At 41.4% G+C, this 19,516-nt stretch overlaps 4 protein-coding genes across 7 annotated transcripts; 2 read left to right on the top strand and 2 right to left on the bottom strand.

Annotated features, from left to right (window-relative positions):
- Positions 1 to 1,806: 1,806 nt before the first annotated feature.
- Positions 1,807 to 5,984, bottom strand: sdhb (succinate dehydrogenase complex, subunit B, iron sulfur (Ip)). The gene is made up of 8 exons (XM_070902351.1): positions 5,904 to 5,984; positions 4,995 to 5,128; positions 4,203 to 4,288; positions 3,523 to 3,659; positions 2,998 to 3,114; positions 2,800 to 2,901; positions 2,574 to 2,696; positions 1,807 to 2,372 (listed from the first exon to the last, which is right to left on the bottom strand). Exons 1-8 carry the CDS (start codon positions 5,973 to 5,975, stop codon positions 2,292 to 2,294), a joined length of 852 nt encoding a protein of 283 aa, XP_070758452.1. The 5' UTR covers positions 5,976 to 5,984; the 3' UTR covers positions 1,807 to 2,291.
- Positions 5,985 to 6,343: 359 nt separating this feature from the next.
- Positions 6,344 to 9,161, top strand: mrpl20 (mitochondrial ribosomal protein L20). The gene is made up of 4 exons (XM_070902966.1): positions 6,344 to 6,543; positions 6,801 to 6,911; positions 7,672 to 7,749; positions 7,857 to 9,161. Exons 1-4 carry the CDS (start codon positions 6,457 to 6,459, stop codon positions 8,028 to 8,030), a joined length of 450 nt encoding a protein of 149 aa, XP_070759067.1. The 5' UTR covers positions 6,344 to 6,456; the 3' UTR covers positions 8,031 to 9,161.
- A 685-nt stretch (positions 9,162 to 9,846) lies between these two features.
- Positions 9,847 to 15,676, top strand: atad3 (ATPase family AAA domain containing 3). 4 transcript variants are annotated; one of them, XM_070902815.1, is made up of 17 exons: positions 9,847 to 10,039; positions 10,563 to 10,639; positions 11,334 to 11,435; positions 11,571 to 11,630; positions 11,723 to 11,792; positions 11,885 to 12,050; positions 12,282 to 12,351; positions 12,858 to 13,013; positions 13,110 to 13,166; positions 13,263 to 13,388; positions 13,487 to 13,611; positions 13,712 to 13,763; positions 13,886 to 13,956; positions 14,094 to 14,261; positions 14,669 to 14,777; positions 14,920 to 15,219; positions 15,250 to 15,676. In XM_070902815.1, exons 1-17 carry the CDS (start codon positions 9,847 to 9,849, stop codon positions 15,391 to 15,393), a joined length of 2,046 nt encoding a protein of 681 aa, XP_070758916.1. In that variant the 3' UTR covers positions 15,394 to 15,676. The 4 variants fall into 4 exon arrangements, with proteins under 4 accessions (XP_070758916.1, XP_070758917.1, XP_070758915.1 ...); XM_070902816.1 differs by having other exon boundaries at positions 14,920 to 15,276; positions 15,337 to 15,676; XM_070902814.1 differs by having other exon boundaries at positions 14,920 to 15,676.
- Positions 15,677 to 16,516: 840 nt separating this feature from the next.
- LOC139283421 (THAP domain-containing protein 2-like) lies at positions 16,517 to 18,651 on the bottom strand. Its single transcript, XM_070903427.1, has 5 exons — positions 18,572 to 18,651; positions 18,026 to 18,212; positions 17,796 to 17,903; positions 17,472 to 17,676; positions 16,517 to 17,134 (listed from the first exon to the last, which is right to left on the bottom strand). Exons 1-5 carry the CDS (start codon positions 18,649 to 18,651, stop codon positions 17,121 to 17,123), a joined length of 594 nt encoding a protein of 197 aa, XP_070759528.1. The 3' UTR covers positions 16,517 to 17,120.
- Positions 18,652 to 19,516: the final 865 nt, after the last annotated feature.

Raw genomic sequence — 19,516 nt, 5'->3', positions numbered from 1 at the left:
TCTGTAGTCTCCTCCCCGTCCAGTCCCGGCCTCCAGCCCCCGGTCCCAGCACCGACCCGCAACAAGATCAGGGTTATCCCGGAACTGGTGACCCGTCACATACTGTGACACTACAGGATCAAATGTATCGATGAGCTGATTAAATTTGGTAGGTGCTGGTTGCCGTATCACTGCTATCACCGTTGCTAGGCGACCAAGTGACCTATGTTTGTGGTAATAGCTGAGATGAATACCATGGAGTCAGCTTCAATTAGTACATATTATATCTATGTTTTCTTATTTATACTGATTAAATCTATAAGGTCAGTAATAACACTAGACATTAAACCATGTGCATATTTATTAAAGCTTAAAGAAAATGTTCTTTGACGAACCAAACTGCTTGAATTTTGTATATTGTGGCTAATTTTCTCTCTTTGTGACTGTTCTAACATTTATATGCCAGCAGCAAATCACACATGTATGTACAGTATATTATGTTTATTTTACTGTCATAAATATTGGTTATTTTTTTGTTATATGAATGTGTCATGATTATTGTCATTTGTTTTGTCTTGATTGATGAAATGTAATTAAATTTGTCATGTTTTATGTTTTTTTTTGCATGAGATGTCTTCATAAGCCCTTTTTTTTCCAGCACAAACATGCCACATCACACTGTGACCTGTCTGAACCGGACTCCAATCAGTTAAACAACATTTATATATTTATGCAAAATAAATATAAACGTGATCAAATTAAAACGTCACTGATAATCTTCCATAGATTAAATATACCTTCTGATCTTCTGCTACTTACCAGTAACTGCAGATTGTTGTGTGGGAAAGGAGTCAAAATACAACAACCTGCCACATTTAAAATAATATAATACATGATTCAACACGTCTTTTATGCAAACAAATACTCAATATGAGCTTCACTATTTGCTGAAGAACCTTTGCATTAGATTGTATAGGTGTTGCTGTTTAGCAGTTTTTGGGTCTTTCACGTCAGCTCAAAGCAGATGTATTGCGTGAGAGAGACACCCAACATTTACAGTAGATGTAATAGTTTTTTTACATGAACACTTTAAAATGTTGTAACAGCCTGGATGAAACATGATGAAATACTGGGTCTCCTACAGAAACATGACAGTGTGACAGCCTTCAAGTAAACCCAGTAACACAGTGACGCAACAGCTGATGGTTCAACTCATTTGCAGCTCAGGCTCTGCACAATAGATTTCAGATGTTATTGTCTCAGGGGGAGATTTGTTTTCACAGCCAGTACAACATAGAAACACACAGATATAGACGAGAAGATCTTCATACATCACGGCTCACAACAGAGTCAGCGAGGCAGTTTGTTCAGGGCTGCTATGGCTGAAGTGAACTCTTCTCCATTTCAAAGTTGGGTATCTCCGACCAGATGGCAGTAATGTGATGTGTTGATAGAGGGGGTGATCAGTGTAATTTGCTATTATGAGCATTGGGCGTGTGATGGCTCTGTGGTTCATGTCTGAGGCAGCGAGTGCGAAGGGAGGCAGCTTATCAAAATCTTTATCATCTATAGAGTTCAAGATATTTGAAGCTTCTCAGTGTAGTGAGTGAGTTTTGAAAGGTTGTAACAGAGTTATTGACATTGAGTAGCGAGACTATGGCAGTGTCAATCGGAGTACTTGAAGTATGTGGTGATGGGTGACGGGCTGCTAATAGTGACATCTAGAGGACACTACCTGCTAACCACTGTGGATATGTATTAAAGGAGAAGGAATGTGATCAAAGCAACACCAGTGACAGCAGATAATAACCGACAAAAGCAGCTGGAGGCATTTCAGCTATTTATTTTCCATCAAAACAAAAGACTGCTGTTGGTAAGTTGGAAGAACATATACACGTATGTTTGTGAACCAGCTGCTAACCTGAAAAAAAGCAACAAGCTAAAAATATGTTTACACGCCTTGTTTTTACTTTAATATGCAGCATTGTGTCTTCCACAGTGCACAAACATACACACAGAAGAGTTGGAGATAAATAACTCTGTTATGGTACATGTAAGACTCAGACACACAATCTCTCTCCTGCATTCATACTGTACATGTGCGTTTGTGTAACACCAAGTGCTCCGACTACACACACACCCCCAACCATTTCCATTACAGTTGACTACACAGTCTGCAGAGTGTGGTGGTGGTGGTGGTGGTGGTGGTGGAGCTGACAGGTGTATGGCCCTTCAGACGTCAATAAGCATTTTTTAATCAATATATCATTTAATCATGGAGGGAAAATTTATACAAGAGGACAACTAAGGTTTCAGACGGCAGCAGCCTTTTTCTCCTTGTACGTGGCCATCATCTTCTTGATCTCTGCTATGGCTTTTCCTGGGTTCAGACCCTGAGAGGGAGACGAGACAGACAAGGAAAGAGTTATTTTGAAATATTTAAAGAATGGAGAGAGAGAGAGAGAAAGAGAGAGAGAGAGATGCCCTCCTACAAAGCACAAACAGTACATGTTGTCTGTATTTTAAGCGCACAATACATACAGAGCATGAGCTGTGGCGTGCACATGGCTGAGCATGTGTGCAGACTGGGTTACCTTGGGGCAGGTCTTGGTGCAGTTCATGATAGTGTGGCAGCGGTAGAGGGAGAAAGGATCCTGCAGCTTGGACAGACGCTCCTCTGTGAACTCGTCTCGTGAGTCAATCATCCAACGATACGCCTGAGAGACAGCAGGATGTGACCCATGAACTCTTCATCTCTGCGGTTATTTCTTATGCAGATTCAGGATTTAATCTGCAATTCCTAAATGTTCAGACACTCACCTGCATCAGCACGGCAGGCCCGAGGTATTTGTCTCCGTTCCACCAGTAGCTGGGGCAGCTCGTACTGCAGCAGGCGCACAGGATACATTCATACAGCCCGTCCTACACGGGAGAAAAGCAAGAAAGGATATGTATCTTCATGTGACTTTGAGCACTGGAAAACTTCAATATTTTACCAAAATAAAAACAACGGTGTACCAGTTTCTGTCTGTTCTCCACAGACTGCAGATACTGCTCCTTCCCTTCCTTTGACTCATCCTTCTTCTTCAGGTAGGGCTCAATAGACTTGTACTGGGCGTAGAAGTTACTCATGTCCTGCAAACACAATTGTACAATAAGTATGCAGTCTGCATGCAAATGTCAGAATAAAGCTTTATTTATAAAAACAAACAAACTTGCATGCATTTGAAAATGTGTTAGAGGAAAACTAGATGCTGGTGCCAACACTCCTAAAACATCGTCTGTGTGTCTGATTAACTTAACTGGGTTCACAAAAGGTCACGAATATATCAACACAGAAGGAGAAGTGGAAAGTTGTGGGACGTGTTGAAATGAAATATTAAGTCATATGTCACATTTAGCATGTTGTTAATTCAGAAACAACATATTTGGGCATCCATGTTTGACACAAATGGAAACTGATGTGGCTAGTGGAGTAACATCTGTTATCAGTTAGAGTCAGAGCTGTTCCAACAGTTCAGAGCGTGGTGGATATTTACTCACAGGTACCAGGTCCTTGACCACATACATGTGTGGCAGAGGGTAAATCTTAGTTGGCTTGCTAAGGTTGGTGTCAATCTTGTTGAGACAGGCAAGTGTGTTTCCTCCATTAATGTTCATTGCACAGGATCCACAAATACCTGCAATCAAACAAAAATAATAAAAGCTTTTAGTATAATTTATGAGACATGACAAACTGAAGACAAAAACCCCTTTTCTAGTTCTTGTTGAGGAAAGAATTCTGAAGAGTAAAATCATTTTTTGGTGAAAAAAAAAAGAGGAGATTGAGCAACATTATCTTTCATGTATTTGGCATGAACAAATAATATCTTAAAAAGAAAATAAATCTACAGAGCAAATTTCCAAAACTTTGGCATACTCCCTTAAATAAAGAAGTCTAGAGTTTTCTATAACTTCTCAAGAGCAAACCAACCACATGGCCCCTAATAAATGACAACTCAAGTAGTTTGAGATTTGTGTGGCTAATTCTAATCTATTAATTGTTCAATACATCTGCTACTTCTACAGCTTTAACTAATGAATTATTTGCCACATTTAATTATCATTTTATCATCTAAAGGCTCATGCATTTGTAAACTCATTCTAACAGTATTTGTATTAAAATAACCAATTTCATTTCTAATGACACACACACAAAGTTGATAATTATTCATGTTACTGACCTTCTCTGCAGGAGCGGCGGAAGGTCAGAGTGGAGTCCATCTCATTTTTAATCTTGATCAGGGCATCAAGAACCATTGGGCCGCAACTACATGAAGAAGAACAAAAAAAAACAGTCTGTGAGTCCAGAATGTCAAGTTAAAAAGGGGGCGTCTCTGACGATGATCCCAAGAAAGTCCTGACAGGTTTTATGGCTAAAGACCATTTTTAAATTTTGGACTCTTTTGGCTGCAGTTTCATGTTGACAGCAGTGAGAAGAGAGTGTCCCCAAGCTGATTAGATGATCGGATGAAGGAAGAGGACTGGAAATATGCCAGGCTGTCAGATCAACCTGAGTTAAATCTTCCTGAAGGCAGTTCTCAGTTCATTAATAATGCCCTCTGTTTACACGTGCTTAGGTACTGCTTTGAACTTCCCTAAGCAAAAAGCCTCCACCAGTGCAAGTGAACAATAATGAGTATTAATGCTTCACCTGACAAAGTCCTGTACACTGCACTTAATAAAAAAAGCTAAAAATCTATATACAATGGCGACAGATAATCACTGTTTCTGGTCATAATTTTAAATTCAACCTCCATTTTCATTTAATAAGGGTTAGGAATGACTACACTCTTGACATAGAAAATAATGGACACAGCTTCACCTCAACCATCATTTTTAGATGGATTATCAGGACACCTTGTTGTGCATTATCAACTTACGTATTTAAGTAGCTAATGAATGAGAACAGATTGACACACTGCAGCATGTACTGAACTTCCACATGGCAGAGGGAAAACACCTCCAACACCTACATGTTGAGGTCGATGTCGTAGGTCTGCATGCGGGGTTTGTCTCCTGGAGTGTCTGGGTCCCATCTGTACACCTGGAACTTCTTTATTCTGGGTTGTGCTGCTGGAGCTGCTGCTGTTTGGGCATACCGCACCGCCTGACAGCAGGGACAAAGGGAGGAAAAAAAAAAAAACATGATTATTTTGGCTGTTTACATTACACACCACTAGACACTTTTGCTAAGACAAGTATGTCTGTCTCTTTCTCTGACTCGTTCACCTTCACAATTGTCTTGCTGACTGCGATAGCTTAATTCTATTCTAATATTCATTCTTGTGATCACAATTTTAAAAGAAATCAAACAAAATAGAATAGTAGAATTTGAGTACAGTATTGTTGTTAGATAAAGCATCACTCGTGATCTTATGAAACATTGCAGTGACATTATCTACTAAACATGACTCCACCACACAGGGTGAAGTTATAAATTCATCAGTTTTGTCTGGGTGTTTATTTTGACTAAATCTCGTACATGGAGGTGTCAGACTGCTTCATTATGCTAACTTACAGTATGATTATAGCTAGCTAGCTGAACAATGTTTACAAGTTTCTTTAACTCGTTTCCTGCCGCGATGGACGTTTACGTGGATTTGAATCGTCTATATTTGAAGATAAACACACACCCATCGATACACAGGAAATTAAAACGTTTTGAAAGTAATTTTTGAGTCAAACTACAGTTGACAGTGAGGGGCTAGCTAGTTAGTAGCTAGTTAGCTGAACTACATAACATGAACTTCAGAGCATAGACGAAGCCCTCCGCTGTCAAAAGGGAATGCGTTCTGTTGTGACGTGACAGAAAGTGTAACTGACAATACGGCTAATTGTAACTGTTTATTTGGGCTAATTAATTAGGCTAACTTTCAACATACCACCAGTCCTGCGGGGGAGCGGAATGCCAAAACACCACAACGGCTCAAGGACGTGAGACCAGCAACCGACATTTTGGAGTTCGTCTGACCTCCAGCGCCCGCTATCCCAGCATCCACCGTGGCTGCGTCACAGTTCTGGTGGGAGCGCGTGTTTTTACGACCGAGGTCACCCGGCTTAGAAACACACATACACAAGCAGAGCGTGAATTTTTATGGTTTGTTTGACTTGATAGTGACATTTTTGTTCCATCTTTCATTGTATGTTTGCCCATAATCATCAATGTTAATGAATGGATTAGTTTGTTTCCATCATGACGCGGGCTCTTTCTTCAGCAAACCAGGGCGGAGTAGAGGACACACGTACAACAGGTGTCCGGGTTTTTAAATCGAACGAACCCAGTGCGCCTCTGTCACTCGAAGTACGGTGTGTGGAACGGAACTCACATAACATCGAGTCTCTTTACAGGTGGAGCTGGGCTAAGGTCACTTAAATCAGTGTTTTTATTCCGTTAAAAGGGAGAGTGTGGTGCCGTAGTTTAATCGAGGAGCAGACATGGTGTTCCTGACGTTGTCCTCTTGGATCAGAAGCCGTGGACCCGACAGATACTGGAAAGTTCAAGAGGTTCTCAAACATGCACGGGTAAGGCCACGACTATTTCCTGGAGGAGAAGGTGCTAAATGTTGTGATAGTTTTCATATCGTAGTCTGTGTGGTCGGTAAACCTGAAATGTTGTTTCAAGTAGAAAATCAATGAGTCATTTGTCAAGTGTCTTCTGCTGATTAGAGATGACCCATGCTGCTTGATCCAGTTAGATACGATGCCTCATCGTCCTAATCTAATATTAACAGCATAATGATTTTGTTTTAAGTCATCCCTCCTGTCTGCTCCTCCTACAGCACTTCAGAGGCAGAAAGAACCGGTGCTACAGTCTGGCTGTGCGGGCCGTCAGGAGAGCTTTCGTCTACGCCACTAAAAGTCGGAGGCTCAAGCAACGCAACATGAGGACGGTAAGACTCAAATACTCGTCTTGTACGCATGTACACACACATGGCTGCCACATTAGCCACAGTCTGAGATTTGTCAATGAGATTTAATTTGTGATATCCAAAAAATTGCCCCTGGCAATGATGGGGGCTTTGAATTTCACCAAACCAATTCAATTCACTTTATTTAACCAGGATAATCCACTCAGTATTAATGCTGCTTTGCAGAGTCCTGGGTACATACAGGTTATATATTAAAAACATGCACTAACACAACTAAAACATATCAAAGAGTAGGAACAGTCTGTTGGTCGAGTGCCCCAAGATAAACTTGAAGGGTCACACGACGATTAAAGGGATGCTAAAGGAAACCATGTATTTCTTGCATAATAGGTTGTTTTTCTGACTTTTCTCTAGTTTTCGTTTTTTCTTGTGAAATATTAGATATTTTCACCTCTTCTGGGCCCGAAAAATGATTCAAATTGAATGATACAAGAAGGGAAAATCACTCTTTGGTTAAATTCATATCCACACTAAGTGATTAATGATCACACATAGACATTGATTAATTTATGGGGGTCTGAGGTAAAAAAGGTTGTGAACGACTGCTCTGTCTGTTTCACTTCCAATCCCAGTTGCAGAAGGGTGTATTAATTGTTTACAGTATGGGAATGTTGACTTCTTGCAACAACAAAAAAATTGTATACATATTTAATTGTAAAGCTGTATGTGAGTGAGATAATCAGTATCATTTATCGTATTTGTTGTGCTCTTATTCCTTCAGCTCTGGATCTCACGCATTGCAGCAGCATCACGAGAGCACGGCATGAAGTATCCCGTCCTTATGCACAACCTCACCAAGGTTAGTGGTGTTGAATGTTCCAGTATTGTACCAGTCCTCTCTACCTTCTTCGTGCTGTTCGTTCCCTCTACCTGTATGTAATATATTTCCTCTCTCCCTCCATACAGACCAGCGTTCAGCTCAACCGTCGTGTTATCAGCGATCTGGCTATCACAGAACCTCGGTCATTCCTCTCACTTGCGAAGCTTGCACAGACTCGGCAACAGGAAGGCTTCCGGGCAGCGTTGGGTGACGGCAAAGAGCCTCCTGGTGTCTTCTCCCGTGTTGTTTTACTACAGTAAAGGACTTGACACAGTAACAGATTTCCAGTTGTTATCTGGGGGGTCTTGGATTGTGGAGATGTTCATGAAACACACCCACTTCGTTGCTTTACAGTTGTCACCTCATCCACTTATTTTTCATATAATCACATAAGATTAATTAATTTTCGCGATACTTAATTGATCACTATACCAGGGTTGCCTCACGCTGAACGACCTTCATAAATATACCATCTTGACACCAAAGTCGGGTCTCGGCATGTAACGCGGGTCGCTCTGTGAAAAAGTGTCAACTCATGGTGAGGAGTTAACCGGCTGACCAGAGAGTAGACACTGACATGATGCACTGCCGGACCTGTGTCTCATATCTGCACCATGTATAAACAAATGGATATGGGTATATACTGGAATCTCACATGGGTTAGCCCCATGTTGGTCTTTGGTGTAAACGAGAATCTTTTTCTTGTTAGGGAGATTTTTAGAGCAACGTCCTTGAAGTAGAAAGGGATGTGATATCTTGCTCAAGGACACTCAGTACAGATGATTTGTGTTGCAGTGCCTTGATCCCCGGCCTTGAAGGACAGTTTCTCTACTCTCTACCCTGATATTTGACAAATCTCTTTGACTTTTCCTACTATTAAGGCCCTTGCTCACAATGCTATACAATAGACAACTCTTAAATTCTGTTGTAAATTCTTTTCAGGTGACACATGTCAAGTAAACACATGTATAACACTGCATATCTTTAGAGTAAATTGAATGTTTTTGCTCTCTTAAGTCATCACAAGGACAAACTCACAATCCAAGATGGCAGCTGACATTAAGCAGCATAGCCACTCTTTGTCCACAGACCTGCTTCTGCTCCTTTCACTGCATTCAACATCTCTATCATGTGTGCCAGAAAATACTCCACCACAGCCCTCCTGATTACCTCCTGTGTCCTGATAGAAGACGGGATGATCAGTTTCCACAAACCTTTCTGTGTATATCATATGCAACCTTTGTTAAGTTATGATTTGATGCTGTTGGATTGTGACTAATTTTGGAGGTTGGAAAGAAGAATGACCTCAAGCTTTTGTCTCTATGTAAATATATGTTTCACCATGTGTTGTGGTGAGGTGGTCCTCAGTTCATTAAACATTTTGATATATATTTTGCCATCCTGTCTTGTTTCTCTTTATTGTAAAACATTGCTGTTTTAAGGATGTCATGTGGAAGTCATTTGTAGCATTCATGTTGGCTGCTATGTCCCTACAAATGTTCTTCTTATATAGCTTTGATGGTATACACTATGCACAGTATCAAAATATTAGAGAACACAAGGGCAAAAGTATCTTAATTCAATCAATCAGTGGTATTTGAGAAGCATGAACATCCGGGTTTTAAACATTTACAACGTGTATGTCTGGTGATCCAGCACAGATCAAACCCAGTGAATTCTCCATGCTAGAAACTGAGATGCAAAGGACACAATGTCAATGACCTATGACTCACAAAACCAGAAACAGCCTGATGCAACCAAAAGAAAACCATGTCCTTCCCGGTGAATTATAAGTATTATGGCCCTCTGCGGCTACCGTATAGATTTCGGGTGGGACTACACAAATAACCTCTACTGTAGCCAGCTGTTAGGACAACCAATGAGAAGAAGAAGTACTGGTCACCAGCCAATCGTCGGTGTTGGTATTCAGAAGAACCTGCTTTCTCTGTTGCACCTGCGCAGAAGCTTGCGGCGTGACACGCGTGTGGAGGAAGTGCAGTGACAGGTCTGTAGCAGCTGCAGCCGCTCGCCCCACACTGAACCGGCTAAACTGTACTTTATTTATTCGCGTTAAAAATGTCGTGGCTGTTTGGCCTGAACAAGGGGCAGCCCGAAGTGCCTCCCGGTCTCCCGGTTCAGCCTCCACCGCCACCGCCGCCGGCCGGAGGCTCCAGCGGCGGCGGAGATAAACCCAAGGACAAATGGAGCAACTTCGATCCCACCGGGCTGGAGCGGGCTGCACAGGCGGCCAAGGAGCTCGACAAGTCCCGTAAGTGTTCGGGACGGCCCGTTAGCTCGGTGTGTGTCACCGGAGTGGAGGTTTGTCTAGATTATAATAACATTACTAGACACCGAGAGTCTTGATGCACCAGTATCCAGCTCCCCTCTCTCCTCTCCGGTTCACGGTGGTGGTCGCTTCATTGATAACAGCAGCTTCGATAATGAGGCCCACACCCTCAGCCAGCATCTGTTCACTTATAGTTAATGTCATCTTTGTGAAACTGTCGGTTGCTGATGAGAGCTCATGTGCTGCTCTCACCTTCATCCAAACTAGTTCAAAGGTCATAACCTTGCAATCTGGGTTGCAACACCCAAATTCCTCTTGTTCCACACACATGCACTGCTTCACCAAACGTCTCTTTCATTTTTAAGCATTTCCCATATTGGTTTTTAAGTAAGGGGAGGTAGAGGTAGATCATCATGATACTTTGATCAATGAAAATCTCCATGTTTGCAGCCATCACACCTTTTCAGCTCTGTGTTGTTGCCTCTCTCCTCTCACCTCCACCCAGGACATGCCAAAGAAGCTCTGGACTTGGCTCGGATGCAGGAGCAGACCACTCAGATGGAGCATCAGACCAAAGTGAAGGTACTGTGGAAAACACACACCTTGAACTACTGCTTCTGTCTTGATCTGCTGCAGAGTTCATTTGACTAATTTACATCAATGAAAGAATATGTCAATGTGATTTACTGGATGGTTCATGGTGCTGAGAGATGCTGTAAAGTTACACTGAGTTTGGTGCAGAGCTGTTGAGTATGAGAATTATAAGAACTATTGTCAAGTTTTTAAATAGTCTTGTGGGGGGTTTTTTGTCCCTGAAGTTAACAATGTTAAACATTGGAGAAACTAGAGAATGGAATAAGTGTATTTATTATCTATTACTACTATACTATCTGTTTACATCTATTAGAGTTTTATCTTTGTTCTGCACATGGATAAAAGCAGACACAATTTGATTGCACAAGTTAAAGACATGTGGATGAATTAAATTATATTTATATGGTTGAGTAGGTTGAAAATGCAGAGTTGCATACATTACATTTGTAGTTTGTTAAAAATAGCAGTCACGTATAAATTAAGTGTTTCTTTGCATCTCCACTTGAGATCTGTCACGTTGTCTAATGCTACTACTTCAAAGCCGAATGTAGCCCCTTGTGTCTCTACTTCTGTATCTGTTTGGCACAACCCAGCTGATCATGTGGTTGCAAATTAAATGTTCACCAGTGTGTTGCTTGGGCTTAATAGATTTCTGCCATCCGTTTCTGTGCCCCTGTCACAGGAATATGAAGCGGCAGTTGAGCAGCTCAAAGGCGACCAGATGCGAATCCAGGGAGAGGAGAGGAGGAAAACTCTGAATGAGGAGACCAAGCAGCATCAAGCGGTGAGAACAGAAATGCTTTGTCCTTCTCTTTTTAATATTTTAAAGTAAAAAAACAATTACAGGTAATATTGAAGCAGTGAAATAGACCCATTTGAGTTGTATGCTTACAGTTGGTTGTTTTCTGTCTCATCACAGAGAGCTCAATATCAAGATAAGCTGGCCAGACAGCGATATGAGGACCAACTGCGGCAACAGGTGAGGCCATCTCCTACATATTTAGTATAAAACGCTTTAAAATGAGACTCAGTACCAAAATGATGACCCTTTTTTTTCCCTTCTTTCAACAGCAAGCCCTGAATGAGGAGAACCTTCGCAAACAGGAGGAGTCTGTACAGAAACAGGAGGCCATGAGGAAAGGTAGAGACTTCACCACTATAACACTCACAGGATCCTGTGGAAGCTTTTGAAGATGCAGTTTTTTATGTACTTTATGTCATGGGTTTTAATAGCGACGATAGAGCACGAGATGGAGCTGAGACACAAGAATGAGCTGCTGCGTATAGAGGCCGAGTCTAAAGCACGAGCCCGCGTGGAGAGGGAGAACGCTGATATCATCCGCGAGCAGATCCGACTGAAGGCTGCAGAGCACAGACAGACCGTCCTGGAGTCCATAAAGTAAGACACACTGATTTCACAGTATAGTTTTTAATGATGGTGAGGATTAGATGCAGTGAATTGATGTTTCTTGGTGTCCGAATTATGTTGATGATGCTGAGTCTCCAACATGCCAGTATATATATAACACAGAGGTGGTCAGTTTTCTATGTTAAGTAACTGGTTAATCAACAGTTGTATCTTGTAAACACCCAGTAGGCGTGCTGACAGTTAACTGGTATTTACTTTTAGGACTGCAGGTGCTGTGTTCGGAGAAGGATTCAGGGCCTTTGTGTCAGACTGGGACAAAGTCACAGCCACGGTGAGACATCTGTTTCCATCCACAATCAGTTTAGTGAATGATTATAGTAAAAATAAGATGCATAATAAGAGCTGATGGAAATACAAGACTGGGTAAACCAAATTAGTTCTCTGAAATACAATCTTCGACAATTGTATTTACAGATATACAGATGCCTCTTATTCACACTGACTGAATTCATGACTGCTACCCTCACACATTTCACATCTTTGAGTACTCACAAATTCAGTCCTTAACAAAAATAATGTTTAAAACAGAAACAGTTAAAGCAAGAAGTGTTTTCTCCATACTGCAGTTAAATATAAGTACCAGCATAACAGTCATTCTATTACACATATTTGCATTTGCATTACACCATTGATCCAATAGACAAGCGTAAGTTTCCATTTAGGTGTTTGGACTGTCGGTGTGTGCAAACCTGAAATGGGTTTGAATTGAGTGGTGTTTCCTGATCCTTGCAGTGAACAGTATTTGAATGTTGTGCCACTGCTCCATTACATCACCAGGTGGCAGGTCTGACCCTTTTAGCTGTGGGAGTTTATTCGGCCCGAAACGCAACAGGGGTGGCGGGACGTTACATCGAGGCCAGGCTCGGGAAGCCGTCATTGGTGCGGGAAACCTCCCGATTCACCGTGGGAGAAGCGATCAAGCATCCAGTCAAGGTAGCTAATTAGTAATTGATCCTTTGCTACTTTTGTTCACTGTAGATTATAATATGCTAATTATACTTTTCCTGTCCTTCCTTCTTGACTATCTAGACGGCCAAACGGCTGAAGAGCAAACCTCAGGATGCCCTTGAGGGAGTTGTGCTCAGTGTAAGTGGAAATCTTTTCTGAGGATCCAACCAACATGCATTTTTTAGGTTTTGTAATATATATATATATTATATATATAATTTTTCTATCTCTTAGCCTTCCCTGGAAGAGCGTGTGCGTGACGTCGCCATAGCAACAAGGAACACGAGGCAGAACAACGGCCTGTATAGGAATATCCTCATGTATGGCCCTCCGGGCACGGGCAAGACTCTCTTTGCTAAGGTATGCCTGAGGACTGGATGATGACTGATGTAAACATGAACATACATGGAAAGTGATGCTTTGTCTAACGGTGAGGCATTTCTTTTTGTATTGAGTAGAAGCTGGCAATGCATTCTGGGATGGACTATGCAATTATGACTGGTGGTGACGTGGCACCCATGGGCCGCGACGGTGTGACAGCCATGCACAAAGTGTTTGACTGGGCTAACACAAGTCGACGCGGGTAGGCTGCTTGATGTTATGTTAAAAACAAAAATACAAACAGCAGTACTGTCCACTCCATTATACTATCAACAAATAAAGGTTATCGTGTGTTTTTACAGACTCCTGCTTTTTGTTGATGAAGCTGATGCATTCCTTCGCAAGAGATCCACTGTAAGTCTGCGTGTATTGCATTTCCCAGAAACCTTGGATGTTTTGTCACAAAATATATAATTTTACCCTTTAAGTTCTCCTTGACTCATCTTTAACTACATGAGCAATCTTTACTTTTGCAGGAGAAGATCAGTGAAGACCTCAGAGCCACTTTGAATGCATTCTTGTATCGCACCGGAGAGCAGAGCAACAAGTAAAGATTTATTTATATTCTGTACAAAATTTGGGCTCTAACCTAAATCATACAGGTGTACTGTTCACTTCATTTTACCGACTCAGCTACTTCCCAGCACGTCTCTGAGCTGCATGATCTCTGTGTTTGTCCTGCAGGTTCATGCTGGTGTTGGCCAGTAACCAGCCAGAGCAGTTTGATTGGGCCATAAACGACCGCATAGATGAAATAGTGAATTTTGCTCTGCCGGGTCCTGACGAGAGGGATAGGCTGGTGCGGTTGTACTTCGACAGATACGTGCTGGAGCCCGCCACTGGAGGGAGGCAGTGAGTACAGTCCCCACACAACAACAACACAGCTGTTAAAATAGGGCACGAACCAAAGTCACTGCACTCTAAGGATGCATACTGGAACACGTAATTAGGTTCAGTCCACCATGTCTACTCGCTCACATCCTGTAACATTTGATAAGAGTGATCCTTGGCTGAAAGGCCAGGATGAGGATTAGATTGAGGCCAAGGAACAGCCTGCTGTGAACAGTCTTGCTGAGGCATTAATTATAACGAGATCAGAGTGATGGAGGCTGAAAGGTGGGGAGCGATCCACACAAAGGCCAGGAGGCAATGAACTGAGCTCCAAAAACACAACAGAGTCGCAAAGAAATTGCACCCTGCCTAGCAAAACAGTGGAGGAATCCCCTCTCATCTATCTGTGTGTGTGTGGCTTTGTGCAGGAGGATGAAGCTGGCACAGTTCGACTATGGTAAAAAGTGCTCTGAGATAGCGAAGCGGACAGAAGGCATGTCAGGAAGAGAAATCTCCAAGCTGGGTGTGGCCTGGCAGGTATGTAACCTGTATTTAATCATAGCTGTCATCTTTTTTTTTTTTTAAATCAGAAATCTTAATTTCACAAACCTTTACTTCAAAATGCCACAAGATTTTCATTTTCATGAAGTAAACAAATGTGTATCATGTTCTCTTGTAGGCGGCAGCATATTCCTCTGAAGATGGCGTCCTGACAGAGGCTATGATTGATGCCCGAGTTGACGACGCTGTCAAGCAACACGTTCAGAAGATGGACTGGCTGCATGGAGACGAGGAGGCTCAGACCAAGACCCTTACACCTCCCCCAGCTGGGGCGACGGCCAGTGGAGGCAAAATGGGCTTCAGTCTGCCCCTCAGCGAGGCACCTCAGGCCGAGGAGGTGATTGCTCCAGTCCTTGAGATAAATGCAAATCAAGAAGGTGAAAGTATACCACCTCCTTCAGACATCGACCAATCAGCTGTAGGTAAAAGTGCCGCCCCAGCTGGACAGGACTGTGAAGACGCTGTCAAAGCAGAAGCTGCGGCAACAGCTGCGAGTTTAGCCCAGCCTGCTGCCTCCACTGACAGTGAGGGCAAGATGGAAAAGGAAGAGAAAACTGGATCCTCTCCTCCAAAGGATGGAACTCCAGTTTGAGTTGTAGATTTGTTCAGTGGGGTGGCCTTGATTAAGAAGATTAGTGTCCTGCCCCTTCAACTAGTCAGTTTATGTCAAAAGTTTGTTGGACTGTCTTAAGACAGAAAATGAAGTCAGCAGGTTGAGGGAGATAATCGATTAACATTTCAAAACACAAATGATGCCTGAGACTCTTTCATCCTAATATATAATGTATAGATCGTAAAAAGTGTACTTTACATGGAAACCAGACTCTGTGTCTGTAATAACAGTTTAAGTGTTGTGCACAGTGTCTGAGTGTCTGTTGAAATGATTAAATGGATCTGTGTTTTTATAATCAGTACAAGTCCTGGTGTTTCTTACAAACTTTTTGGGGTACAGTTGCTATATATTACACGACCTGTGGCTTGGATTAGAGTTTAAGACACTTGAATAATTAAGAGACAGTTGAGTTCAAATTTCTCTAAGAAAGCTACAGTCAGTGGCATCTATTAGTGTATAAAATGCTGATATACTATTTGCATTGTCACGCATTACACATATACGGTTTTCAAAGTCAGACAGAGCTCTTAGCAACAGTACATAATGGCAGAAAGGAGGGGTTAAGATCTGACGAGGCAGCGTTATCCTATAGGAATCCACATGGGATTTCAATATGTCATAGTAATGGCTGAAGTCAAGGGCATGAAGCTGTCCTTGGTTTGGAATAGGCCACATGATAAAACTCCCTGCCAGACATTATAGGATGCCTTAATGCACTATGATGTATGGGTTCACATAAATAATGAATCTGGTAATTCCCATTAGGAATGTTTTTATTATGATGGGAAACAGCTTGACTAAAAACGTCAAAAAGCAGCTGCATTGAAAAGTTAGTTGGAAGACTTGAATGGAAAGCCTGTATGTCATATGGAGATCCTGTGACCATTTTTGACATTAAATCCGCTGGTTGTCACAACAACCTGCAACAAGGTCACCTCATTTGAAAATGATCTTTTGAAAATACACGCATGTCTATCAAGGCAGTGGGTTTTCATACCAAAATACAATAACAACCAACACTGTAAGTTAAAAGAAGAAGTAAATGTCTTGCAGGCTTCACAATTCTGTTTTTAATTACAAAAAGAAGTACAAAAATTATATATATATATATATACAGAAAACTGAAAATTGAAAATAAAAGCACCAGAGAAATTACTTTTCTCTGGGCTGTTTATACAAGACAGATGAACAATACAAATCGTATTTTTTGGCTGGTGTCAATGTAAATAAATAAGTAGGCAATGGGCGACTTCCAGTGGCCTTACAGTCCAACAACCATAAACACAAGAGCTTCACCTGCCACACTGGTCTCATCAACACTATCTCCAAGATCCACAAAGCCTGTCATAGTGTGTGAGGGTCATACTGAACCTGCCTCTTGATGGCCATGGCAGCCGCCATAAGACGAACTTGACTTAAATTATCTTAATTTTTTCATAGCATATCTCATAGTCAAGTGTTCAATCCAGGCTTGATATCCACAGTGTGAAATCACCTGTTTCAGGTAAAACCAAAGATAATGTAGCCAATCACCACAACACATGTTTACTTATTGTCCGTTATATCTACGCTTGAAGAGCGTGAAGATGTGGGAATGGTATCTTCATTGCTTCTCTCAAGTACGTGTCGGCTTTAGGTCCATGCGATTGAAGTGTTAAAGCAAATTATTTTTCAGCAGGAGTGAAGGCACGGTGCTGCTTACAGAGTTAAACTGGAAGATCTGAAAAGTGGGAAAACAAGTTATACATTAATGACGATACCAGCACAAAACATGATATATTAATGAGAGCATTGAAATGTTACAGAAAGTAACATTTTGAGCAGATAGACTGTTGGATACTTGAATCAGAAAGTATTAAATTCAGTGATTTACATGGAAGCTGAATGGGTTTTTATGAAAATAATTTCATCATGAAATTTTACTGGGGGTTTTTCAGTGAACATCTCAGAACAGTGGTGGACAGCGTGTGATGAGATATGAATTTAAACCACTACAAAATGATGAGTGTTACACATTCTTAATCTGTTAAAGGAAGGGGCTTGACAGTTCAACCAACCAGAGTAGAAGTCGAGCTTCTGCTGCAGCTCCTCTGTTAGCATATTTTTGCGTTTTAAATCCTCTAGCAGGGATTTCACTGCCTTCTTATGCCTCCTTTCCCGATCCCTGGCATTTCGTAAGTCCCGTTGCAACTCCTCCACTTTCTCCTGAGCTTCAGTTAACTTTTTTTTTACTTTGACTGGGTCAAGGGCATACTGATGATCCTGAAAAATATTAACTTTTATCATAACTATATCAAAATTATTCTCCTCATTTTATACGTCACAATAATACAAGCCCAGCATCCTGTAAAGGTGTTTAAAGCAACAATTGTTCCACTCACTGAGACTGTTGCCTCCTTAATGTCCCCTGACAGCTTAATGTGAACATCTGGACACATCTGTGCAGCAGCTTTTTGTGAGGTCCTGCTTGACCTGGGCGTACTGGGCACCTGCAATTCCAAACAGTGTCTTTTTATTGTTAGGCTGAGTGGGCACATGTGTTAGTGAGAGATTAAGTTTATATGAAAACTTGTCATTATTTATATGGAAACAATTTGCCAATGGCACTAACTTTGCAAAGCCGGCCAGGAAAAAGTGACGGGATCACTCCCTCCTTTAAACGGGTTGTCTGTCCAGTCATGTCAAATTCTTCTGACTTGAAATGACAACTGCAGACAACTGAGTGGTGATTTGGCTCGAAGTCCCTTCTCCTCAGTGCTACTTTCCATGCCCGTCTTTTCACTACATCTTTTGGGAACCTATACACAAAACAAGTCCATCCGAAAGACACTTCACAACAATCCGCATGCTTTCTGTATGTCACCTTTGCGACATGTAACAGTTAAACACTTTCAAGTAGATAATTGAGGACTACTTAACACATAACTCCTCGAGCGACACAACTGATTGGTAAATATCATTTTCGGCATCTTACTGACACATTACTTTAACAGAAATGTTCATTTTTTCTTTACCTGACATAAATTAACTAGCTTAATTTAGTAACGTTATCAGGACAGTTACTTAACTGTCTGCTAGTGCAGATTTAAAGAGGGATTACTGATTGTGATATTCAACACATTTCGTAACAGTAAAATATTGTAAAATAAGTTCTCACCTGTGAAATGTTATTCCCTGTTCCTTGGTCTTGGCATTTCTTTCATTAGAACATCCAACAACAGCACAAAAGTCTGGCATTTTTCTAGTTTTGAATTAGAACGGAACTGACAACAACCCCGCTGCAAGATGGCGGCGTCAGGGACGCTCACAGGCTTCTTCTTCTTCTTCTTTTTAATCATCGTCACCATCGTGAGTTTCTTCTTCTTCTCCTTTTTGGGTTATAACGGCAGTTTCAACCAGCGTATTATGCGCATTACCGCCACCTTCTGCTTCGTAGTGTGGACTAGAAATTAGATGCTAACCATTCATCCCGTTTCTCTGTTAAAATCAAAGAAAATTCTACTGTCTGATCCACTTGAGAGTTTCATTAATGTTTTATATTGAGATTCTGAAGTCCAGCCATCCTGAGATCTTCTTGCATATGTTGCCTTTCTTTTTCATACTTCTCACAACTGGTTTACAGTTGGATGCTTTCCTACTACAACAGTGACTGAACCCTTTTCCTGGTGAAAACTACTGTGTTGGTTTTCTCAGTTGAAAATGTACATATAACCCTTAATTTCCTGTAAGCTCTCTACTATACGCTCTCTAATTAAAGCCCAAAATGGCCAAAATATATATATTAAAAAAATGATTAGTCCTGCAAGGGCTATTAAGTGATAAACAGAACACAGCACACACAGTAACTTTTGCATTTAATCCACTTTTTTATCCTTCTGTGTCAAATACGTCCATTAACTTTATGGTACATATCTTGCTTGGTGAGCACCATGTTCCCCCTGGAGTCCTCTGTGTGTTTTGGATGTAACTGCCTGAACAAGACCCTTGTGTTGATGAATTTGGGCATCCATGACCAGAAACCCACATCTGTAAAGACAGACAGGGAAACTGGGCTGTAATACCTGAAAAAATCAACAGTTTATATCACAGAATGCTTCTGACT

Source organism: Enoplosus armatus, chromosome 3 (genome assembly GCF_043641665.1).
Source record: "Enoplosus armatus isolate fEnoArm2 chromosome 3, fEnoArm2.hap1, whole genome shotgun sequence".
Taxonomy (NCBI): Eukaryota; Metazoa; Chordata; class Actinopteri; order Centrarchiformes; family Enoplosidae; genus Enoplosus; species Enoplosus armatus.
This window is presented reverse-complemented; position numbering and strand designations above follow the sequence as displayed.

Bases quoted from the DNA above. Each gene is read 5' to 3' on its own strand.
- sdhb (XM_070902351.1), bottom strand. From the start codon at position 5,975: ATGTCGGTTGCTGGTCTCACGTCCTTGAGCCGTTGTGGTGTTTTGGCA. The intron at 3,660-4,202 runs GTCAGTAACATG...GTTTGATTGCAG, and splicing joins CCGCCGCTCCTGCAGAGAAG to GTATTTGTGGATCCTGTGCA. The intron at 2,373-2,573 runs GTAACCCAGTCT...TCTCCCTCTCAG, and splicing joins GCACCAAGACCTGCCCCAAG to GGTCTGAACCCAGGAAAAGC.
- LOC139283421 (XM_070903427.1), bottom strand. From the start codon at position 18,651: ATGCCAGACTTTTGTGCTGTTGTTGGATGTTCTAATGAAAGAAATGCC. The intron at 18,213-18,571 runs GTGAGAACTTAT...TTTTGTGTATAG, and splicing joins CAGGGAATAACATTTCACAG to GTTCCCAAAAGATGTAGTGA. The intron at 17,904-18,025 runs GTTAGTGCCATT...TTGGAATTGCAG, and splicing joins TTCCTGGCCGGCTTTGCAAA to GTGCCCAGTACGCCCAGGTC.
- mrpl20 (XM_070902966.1), top strand. From the start codon at position 6,457: ATGGTGTTCCTGACGTTGTCCTCTTGGATCAGAAGCCGTGGACCCGAC. The intron at 6,544-6,800 runs GTAAGGCCACGA...CTCCTCCTACAG, and splicing joins AGGTTCTCAAACATGCACGG to CACTTCAGAGGCAGAAAGAA. The intron at 7,750-7,856 runs GTTAGTGGTGTT...CCCTCCATACAG, and splicing joins TTATGCACAACCTCACCAAG to ACCAGCGTTCAGCTCAACCG.
- atad3 (XM_070902813.1), top strand. From the start codon at position 9,847: ATGTCGTGGCTGTTTGGCCTGAACAAGGGGCAGCCCGAAGTGCCTCCC. The intron at 10,040-10,562 runs GTAAGTGTTCGG...ACCTCCACCCAG, and splicing joins CAAGGAGCTCGACAAGTCCC to GACATGCCAAAGAAGCTCTG. The intron at 13,612-13,711 runs GTAGGCTGCTTG...GTGTTTTTACAG, and splicing joins GCTAACACAAGTCGACGCGG to ACTCCTGCTTTTTGTTGATG.